General features: G+C 50.2%; 1 protein-coding gene across 1 annotated transcript; it reads right to left on the reverse strand.

Moving 5' to 3' along the window:
- Positions 1 to 2,051: 2,051 nt before the first annotated feature.
- LOC122548257 (tensin-like) lies at positions 2,052 to 7,945 on the reverse strand (the record flags this gene model as incomplete). The annotated part of the gene is made up of 4 exons (XM_043686786.1): positions 7,518 to 7,945; positions 5,345 to 5,528; positions 3,321 to 4,204; positions 2,052 to 2,138 (listed from the first exon to the last, which is right to left on the reverse strand). Coding segments are annotated over exons 2-4 (979 nt in total), but the record flags the coding sequence as incomplete, so codon positions are not given.
- Positions 7,946 to 9,639: the final 1,694 nt, after the last annotated feature.

Below are 9,639 nucleotides of genomic sequence, written 5' to 3' on the forward strand. Positions count from 1 at the left end.
TGCCTCAGGATGGAAAAATGAACAATAAAATTAAACTCTAATAAGCACATTTTGTTCGCTACATGCCCTTGTGACATACATCAGGCACCAAAGCAATGTAACTAAATGAAATGCCTGTTATCAAAGTACATTTGAACAAAAGCATTTACCTTGATTCTTCTCAGCATCTTCCACACTACCAATATACGTAGCCCCTCCTGCTCCCTCACTGTGGTCTACCGTTGGATCCAATGCATAACCGTAGGTATGAAACACAAAAATAGTGGTAGAGGAGTTAGTAGCATTCTTCACATGGTATGGGCTACCCGGAGAGATATTCAGTTGGACCATGGGTCAAATTTTACTGCTAGACTGTTTAAGGAAGTTATGGATAGCTTAGATATACAGCACTTTAATTCCAGTGTGTACCATCCTGAATCCCAGGGAGCTGTAGAAAGGTGGAATCAGATCTTGAAGACTATGTTGAGAGCATACTGTCAGGATTACCTGAATGATTGGGATAAAGGTATCCCATTCGTATTCTTTGCCATTAGAGGTGCCCCAAATGAATCTACTCATTTCACTCCTTTTGAGTTAATATTCGGTCATGAAGTGAGAGGCCCTTTGAAATTAATTAAAGCAAAATTGACAGATCCAGTTGGAGATCTCACACTTAGATTATGTATTGGAGGTGAGGGAGAGACTAAATCAAGTAGGTGAGCTAGCTAAACAGCACCGAAAGAGGGCACAGTAAAGAATGAAGCAGGTGGCAGGTGAAAGCTCTGAGACTCTGATGTTTTCCCAAGGGGACAATGTGATAGGAGATCCCTTCAAAGCCAGGTTTAGTGGTCCCTATCAAATTGAGAAAAAGTTGAGTCAGATGAACTATTTAGTGAAGATGCCAGATTAAAAAAAGGTATCGAGTATGTCATGTGAACATATTGCACTAGAGAGAAAGAGCTGGAGAAACATGTGTTAGTTACTGGCCTGCAGAGTAAGGAATCAAATCCAGATGATATGGATTTTGAGGTGCCTCAAAATAGATTAATCTATTTTGGAGGAGTGGGATAGATTAGTAAGCTATCTGCCTCAGGAGCATAAAATGGAGTTGAAAGATTTGTTACTACAGTGTAAGGACATATGTAAGAATCAGATGGGGAGGACTAATGTTGTGATTGTGGAAGGAGGGGGCCATCTGGGTCTTTCTGAGGTGGAACTGCGAACAAATGCAGTAGAGGGGGAGGAATTGGGAATAAGGGATGATATTTTTACAGGAGGTAGGGTGGGAGGAGGTGTAGTCTCGGGAGCTGTGGGAGTCGGTGGGCCTGTAGTGTATGTCTTTGGTTAGTTGGTCACCAGAGATGGTGATGGAGAGGTCCAGGAAGGGGAGGGAGGTGTCAGAGATGGTCCAGGTAAATTTAAGGTCAGGGTGGAATGTGTTGGTGAAGTTGATGAATTGCTCAACCTCCTCGTGGGAGCACGAGGTGGCGCCAATGCAGTCATCAATGTAGCGGAGGAAGAGGTGGGGAGTGGTGCCGGTGTAATTACGGACGATGGACTGTTCCATGTATCCGACCAAGAGGCAGGCATAGCCGGGGCCCATGTGGGTGCCCATGGCTACCCCTTTGGTCTGGAGGAAGTGGGAGGATTGGAAGAAGTTGTTGAGGGTGAGGACCAGTTCAGGCAGGTGGACGAGGGTGTCAGTGGAAGGGTACTGTTGGGGTGGAGGGACAGGAAGAAACAAAGGGATGTGTGAAGTCCCGTTTCCTCTCCCACGTGGATACAAAATGCGTTAACACAAAACATTCATTTTTCTGAAGAACAGGGGATTTGTCCTCTGCCTCTGACCAATAGCAATCACTCACTTGCAGGAAATGTTAACTATCAGAGAAACGTGAAGTGAAATTTGGATTCTCTCTCTCTCTGACCTCCAGTAGTGGGTGCCCTGCTCCTATCTGTGCCTCACTGGGTTTTACAGAGACCATACGCACTGTGCCCACCTCCCTGCATTAATGTCCCACCTGCCCAGCACCTTATCAGTGTTTGTTGAATTACAGACACCCTCGTGTTACCTTGCTCTCGGGATATATCCGGCTTGTACCAGTACTTGGACGTGTCCTGAACAAACTTGACATGGGCTCTCGCTTCAGGGCTGCCATCTGAGACAGAAAGAAAAGATAAAGTTGTTTCAAAGTGTTCTTGGTTCAGACTGATGGCTGGGAAAACGCAGGTCTCCAGACTCAGTCTGACTGTGGTGCAGGTCAAAGCGATCTCCTACACGCAAGCAGAATACTGTACACACAAAGACCACAAGACCATGGGCAAGTTACTGATACCCACACAGTGACAGCACAGAACATGGGAGGCTGTAATTAAATTAACTCAACAAGTGAACCAGTGTCTGGCAACCAAGTCCTGCATATCAACTCCCAGAGCCCCACTGTGAAAGTCTAAAGGTGTTAATCGAACTCAAGGAATGGTCAATTTGTGTTTCTTTGTTACTAAGAAGAGTCATTCATCAGTGTTTCCAGTTAACTCACCAATTACACAGTTACAACAAAACCCAAAACAGAGAGCAGGAAATGCAATTGGGAAATAAACTGTCTCTGACCTGGGAGTGTTTGATGTGGACAGTGTAGAGAGAATATATCTCTACAAACGATATAATTCCATTTATTTAACTCATCATAAACGGATTATATTCATCAAATAATTTAAAAAGTAAATATTTGCCAGAATCTCATTGTGCCACTGTCCCGCTCTCTCCCCATAGCCCTGTATCAATCCCCAAATTAATCCCACTGCCCTGCTCTCCCCATATCCCTGTATCAGTCCCTAAACTAATCCCACTGCCCACTGCTCTCTCCCCCATAGCCCTGTATCAATCCCAAACTAATCCCACTGCCCTGCTCTCCCCATATCCCTGTGTCGATCCCTAAACTAATCCCACTGCCCCCTGCTCTCTCCCCCCTTAGCCCTGTATCCATCCCCAAACTAATCCCACTGTCCCCCGCTCTCTCTCTCCCCATAGCCCTGTATCCATCCCCAAACTAATCCCACTGTCCCCCGCTCTCTCTCTCCCCATAGCCCTGTATCCATCCCCAAACTAATCCCACTGTCCCCCGCTCTCTCTCTCCCCATAGCCCTGTATCCATCCCAGCCCTGTATCAATCCCCAAACTAATCCCACTGCCCCCCGCTCTCTCCCCCATAGCCCTATATCAATCCCAAACTAATCCCACTGCCCCACTCTCTCCCCCATAGCCCTGTACCAGTGGATTAGTGGCTGTGTTTTGGATCGGAGGGGAGTGATGGGGTGAGGGGGGTGGGGTGTCTCCTTACCATGTAGTGAGAGTTTGGAGAAGTCGGGTAGAGTGTGTGAGAAGGCGACAGTTGGTACACTGCGGCTGTTGGCACTGGTGACTGCGCTGGGCATCCCTGCCGTGGCCTTGCCGTTAACAGTGGCGTAGTTTGTTGAGCTGTTGGCACGGTCCCCACTCGACATTCTCCTCTTCTCCGGCAGGGCAGGCTGGGGGTTGCTGGCCGTGCAGCTCAGAGATGGTGAGGAGCTGCCGGGCACCGCTTGAACAGGGCTGGAGGAGGCGGGCACCGGGGTGCTGGAGTTATAGTAGGCTGGTGAGACGGGGAATGTTGGTGTCGCGGGTGAGACGTACCCCGTGGAGCTGGCCTGGCGGGTCAGGGTGGGGTACTGCTGCTCCAGTTGGCCTGTCAGAGTGCAGAATCTGTACGGCTCAGTGATGGGACTGCTGGGAGTTACTGGGGCACTGGCGCTGACAATCCCCGGATATCGGCTCAGGATGGGACTGCTGGAAGGACCGCCTCCAACTCCGTGCGGACTCCCTTGGTGCCTGCTCATCCCAGGACTTCCCGGTGCCCCAGCGCTCATCATCCTCCTGCCCAGGGACGGGCTGGGTGGGGTATTGGTGGCCACTGTCCTCTGGAGGGGCTGGGGGCACTGAGTCGTTGATCTCTCCTGAGGAGGCGCTCCGAGGCTCAGGGATGATTCTGGCGCTATCACAAAGCTTCCTGAGGAACTGCCAGTTCCAGGGGCTGATGGGTCAGACAGGCTGTTGTTAAAATAGCTGCTCTCCGCGTAGGATGGCTGAGAGAAACTGGCCGATCTCAAACTGGAATCCAGAGATGGGTGGGCCGGAGTGACTCCATGCCCATTGGTGTCTCCTGGTGAAGAGCTGACGATGAAGGATCTGGGGGAGGAGAACAAAAGGAATAAAGGACAGAATTGACATCACTTGAGAAGCCAGCACTGGTCGAGGCCATGCAGCAGGGTACACCCATCCTCCACCCAGAGTGGTCTCAAAAGGTTTTCCCATGATCCTCTGCCCACGTGTGGGCAGCTTTCACCCAGAAACCCCCAGCCCCGCGACCCCTGCCCCCATGAGAGCCAGTGGTCACTGAACGGCTCCCAGTGCATCACAAAACAAACCTGCCCCAAACTGCTCCCCCACCCCAGCTCTCAGCTCCACATCACGCAACTGTTATAGAGCTGTGGGAGGCCATTCGGCCCATCCCATCTGCACTGCCTCTATTACCCCTCCTGCCTTTTCCCCATTTTCCTGCGAACCACTCCCATCCAAATAGCCATCCAATGCTCTGTTGAGTCTTCTCCACTCCTCCTTTTCCCCTCCCCCACACCAATTCGAGGGTGGGTCTACCTCCTGTGGATGGTGTGATGATCGACATGGTTCAGAGAGCCACACACACCAGGAAAGGCCCAGGCCTAAACTCTCACTGCTGTTCCCGCACGGGGTGTGGATGGTATTGGCTTGGCCACCATTTGGGGCCTGTCCTCTCAACTGACTGTCTTACTCGGCTGTTTCAGAGAGCTATGCAGAGTCCCCCACACATCGCTGTGGGTCTGGAGTCACATGTAGGACAGACCAGGTAAGGATGGGAGTTTCCTTCCCTAAAGGACGTTAGTGACCCAGATGGGGTTTTACATCAATTGGCAGCGACTGAAGGCTGCCATTAGATTAGTTTCCAATGCCAAATTTTATTGAATTTGTATTTCATCATCATCCATGGGAGGGTTTGAACCAGGTACCAGCTGGCCCTCTGGATGATTATTCCAGTGAGCTCACCAGTACACCAGTCCCGGTTAGCTGAGATCAGTGCAGAGACCCACACAGACAGAAACAATCACACAATCACACTGAGCCTTGCTCCAAAAGCTGGTGGTTTCAAATAAACCTGTTGGACTGGAACCTGTTGTTGGGTGATTTTTGACTTTGTCCAGCCCAGTCTGACACCGACTCCTCCACATTATGTCAGAAACAGAACAGCGGCCTACCATTAAGTGACAGCAATGTGTGTTCCTGAGTGCTCACCTCTCCATGCTGTGTAAGGGGTTGCTGCTTGAGATGGGGCTGGGGCCGGTGAACAATGGCTCACAGGGTACACTCCTGCTCAGGGTTTCCACCGGGTAGCTCTGCGAAGGGGTAGCAGGAACCTGCACAGGGCTCGCTCCCACTGCCGCTGTCCTCACCACGGACTCCACGTAACTCCTGGGCTCTGAGGGAAGGAGCAAAACAGGAAAAGGACAGGAGACTGAATCAAAAAGCCCAGAAACTGTCCGGCTGGATAAGACAACACAGAGGAAAGTGGGAAACCAGAGCAGACCAACAGATACCAACAGCCCACAATAAATCTTCCTGACTCACCAGGATGGAGTTACGCTCCTGTATACAGGATATTCCTGATTTACCAATGTCTGACTTCCAAACACTCGTATTTACAAATACTACCTCGTACAGGAGGGTCACTGTAAAGGTCCAGCAGACAACCATTGCCCGAACTGATAAACAATTGCTTTCCATCGTCCTACATTGTGTGTTTGAGTTTGTGTAACATCGACTGGTGAAGAGACTCAGGACTGGACCCGTTCACACCCCGGGCACAGACTGCCTAATGTATGAAAATACAGCATCCATTCCCGGATATAACACTGCATGTGTTATTGGGTAAACCACTGCCTTTGTTATAGAATGGCTTGATGTGTTACTGGATCCCCATTCCTGCATCATACACTCCCAATCAGAATCTCAGCAGGAGGGGGATACAGGGAGAAGGCAGGTGAATGGGGTTAAGAATTACATCAGCTACGATTGAATGGCAGGACACAGTTGATGGGCTGAATGGCCTAATTCTGCTGTTATATCTTGTGGCTGTGTTGGCCTGTGGTGTCTTATTGGTTAGTTATCGGTGAGCTGGACTCAATGCCGTGTGGTAGCTGACTCAGTGATCGGGGGGTGGGTGGGGAGTGGGCCACAGGAGCAAGGACAGGAACCTGGCAGGATATGGAGGAGGCAGGCTGGGGAAAGAGACACCATCGCTGAGGGACTCTCCATTCACCCGGGCTTTGACAGAGAGGCTCATGGAATCCAAAACCACACTGCATCTCTTTTCCAATCGGGTTTCAGTTCATTTCCCATCATCATGTGAATGCAGGGACAGAGTGTCATACACTCTCCTGTGCACAGACATCTCAGATACGGAAATGCAACAAGATCTGCACAATATCCAGGCTTGGGCTGACAAGTGACAGGTATTATTCATGCCAAGCTGTGACCATCACCAATAAGAGACACTCTAATTCCTACCCCTTGACACTCAATGGTGCTACTATAACCCACTATCACCATCCTGGGGGTTACCATTGACCAGAAACCCATCTGGACTCACCACATAAACACAGTGGCTACAAGAGCAGGTCAGAGGCTGGGAATACTACGGGGAGTAACTCCCCTCCTGACTCCCCAAAGCCTGCCCACCATCTACAAGACCCAAGTCAGGAGTGTGATGGAATACCCCCCACTTGCCCTGGATGGGGGCAGCTCCAACAACACTCAAGAAGCTCAACACCATCCAGGACAAAGCAGCCACTTGATTGGCCCCACACCCACAAACACCCACTCCCTCCCCCACCCACACTCAGTAGCACTCACCCCCACCTTCTCAAGGGGCAACTAGGGACGGGGTAATAAATGCTGGGCCCAGCCAGTGATTCTCATGACCCATGAATAAATAAAATCAAAAGTCAGGTACTGGTGGGATAGGATCAGGGAAATGGTTGTTCTCCTGGGATTCCTCTGGAACATCAGCTATCCCGTAATGCAGTGGGATGGAGATTGGCAGAACTCATTGCTGCAGAGGGCAATGGAAACCAAGGCACTGAGTGTCTTGAAGACAGAGACGGGTTCCTGATTGGTGGGGATGGAGAGTTCCGGGAGAAGCAGGTGGAGGGGATTGATAAGTATGTCACACAGAGCTCCGGTATGTCTGGTAGCTGCTCAGAAGTTTCTGCGGTGCACTGCAATCCCAACGCGCCTAGTTTTGGAGAAGTTTGGGAAGGTTTGTGATCCTGAACAGGTCTGTGCAATGTCACAAGTGATTTGAAACCTGGAAGCTTGTAGCCTCCTCCTGGTAGGGGGCCTGGAGAACACAGCAAGGCCAAGTTACAGGGTGGTCGGAACGGGCACAGTGTACACCACAGGGACTCACCAGCAGTCCCAAACTTCGGGAGTGAATCACACCCAGTTAAAAAAATAAAATCATAGGAGGAGGGAGATACAAGGCAACAGCGAGAGACAGAGAGGAATCTCGTCAGAGCTAGTGTGAGAGAACGGAATGGGAGGCAGGCACAGAGGGAGAGATGTTGATAGTCACTAAAGAGAAATGCAGGCGGGGAAACCAGATCAGGAGAAAGGGTCAAAAAGACCAGCGAATGGGAATAGTCAAGTCATTCTGAGAGACAATGCAATAGGTACAAGGACAAGAAACCAGAGGGAGGGGCAATGAGAAAGAGAGAGCATGCAGTTAACCATCTACAGCAAGATCAAGCAAAGGAGAGGGAAAAATAGAAAGAGAAAATAAAACAAAAGAGGAGCAGATTGAGAAGAGAGAGACTGGCAGACACACTAACAATAATACTTAGTCAAGGCAGAGGAGAGAGAGATAGAGAGAGTTACCTACATACCAATTCCTGTGGGACTGGACTGTGGTCTGGGAGAGTGGGGGAGGTGAAACAAACCACCAGCAGCTTCTTCTCTCTGAGCTCCAGCAAGTTTGGTACCTCAGGTTAGGCCAGTTTCAGAGTCCCCCTCCTCTGCATCCCCTCTCACTCTCACTATCCCAGCCACAACTGGGTATAACCCTCTCGCAAACACCAGCCACTCCGGCCTGTCCTGTACTGATGGTCCACAAACCCAAACTGAGAAAGACAAGTGGGCAAAACTGATTTCTCACAAAGCGATATCTCCAATCAGTGAAACCCGACCAGCAGCCCTCCCACAAACACAGAATCATTTACACAACCATTTGTGTCCTGCTTTCACTACACAGAGCTACCAGGCCTGATCTGGGTCCAGTAAACTGTTCATTAACTTTGCCCTAATTTCAGCCGGCACACTGCCTGCCTTGTCTTCAACTCAGTCATGATGCCCTCTGTGTGGTTACACAGGGCGGAGAGAGAGACAGGAAGAGAGGAGGGGGAGAGACAGAGGGAGAGAGACAGAGAGGGAGAGAGACAGAGAGGGAGAGAGAGAGAGAAAGAGGGAAAGAGGGAGAGGGAGAGAAAGAACGAGTGGAGCATTAGCCTTGATCAGGGGTACGTGCTATAACAGATATACAGTGAGTGTGAGGGAGCAGAGAGAATACGGTGACTCTTATCCTGACAGAGCGGGGACGATTATTGATGTTTGTCCTGTATTGCTGGGCATTTCTTAAGACCCCAAAAACTGCACTGAGCTGAGTGGTGAGGTCAGACCATGCTCGGTGTGGATGGTGGTGTGGCTCCCTCTGGGAAGAGAATGGTCCCGCTCTGTACTAGTCCATCCACCAGGACTTCCGTGCCCCTGTCGACAAACCTTGGTGTAATTGCCCATTATCTGCCATGCTCGGGGTAAACTGTGCAGGGAAGCTCCAAACAGAGAAAGCTCAATCGAGTGCTCAGTGGCCTTTTAAAGATGGCACTAGCGCCAGGGATCACGGAATTTCCAGAGGTACCCGGGCGATGGTGAGTAACTCCAGCCATGACGGGTGGAAGAATTGGGCTGGCATTGAATGAGAGGGATATCACGGGATGTCTTGGAAGTTAAGGAGGTAAGTTCGATATGATAGCACCAGAAAACTTGCTCAGCCTCGTGCAGCCAACACCTCTGTCACACTCAATAAAAATCACACAAAGATAAATTATTGTTAGATTCAACCCAATGAATCAGACTCTGCTGACCCCACTCCCAGTTACAGAGCTAGGGAACAAATGCTCATCGAAAACAGTCCATCATCCGTGAGAGAGGGAGAGAAGTGAAGGCATAGAGGGAGACAGAGTGAGGAGAAAAAGAGAAGGGGGTGAAGAGAGAGACAGAAAGTGGGGGTCAGAGACACAGATGCGCGGCGGAGAGGGAGAGAGACAGTGATGGGTAAAAGGGAAGCGGGGGGCGAGATTCAGAGGGGAGGGACAGAGATGAGAGATGATGCAGGATTCAGACAGGGTTGAAGAATGAGCTCGCTTCAGAGCCTGGGAACACAGTCGCTTTGACTAAATGTTGTTTTAAAATGATGCTGGGCAGGGAGCCTGGTGGGAATTGTGGGACAATTCTCGGCTCTGTTTTTCTCTCTCTCT

This window comes from Chiloscyllium plagiosum, unplaced genomic scaffold (assembly GCF_004010195.1).
Source record: "Chiloscyllium plagiosum isolate BGI_BamShark_2017 unplaced genomic scaffold, ASM401019v2 scaf_2208, whole genome shotgun sequence".
NCBI lineage: Eukaryota > Metazoa > Chordata > Chondrichthyes > Orectolobiformes > Hemiscylliidae > Chiloscyllium > Chiloscyllium plagiosum.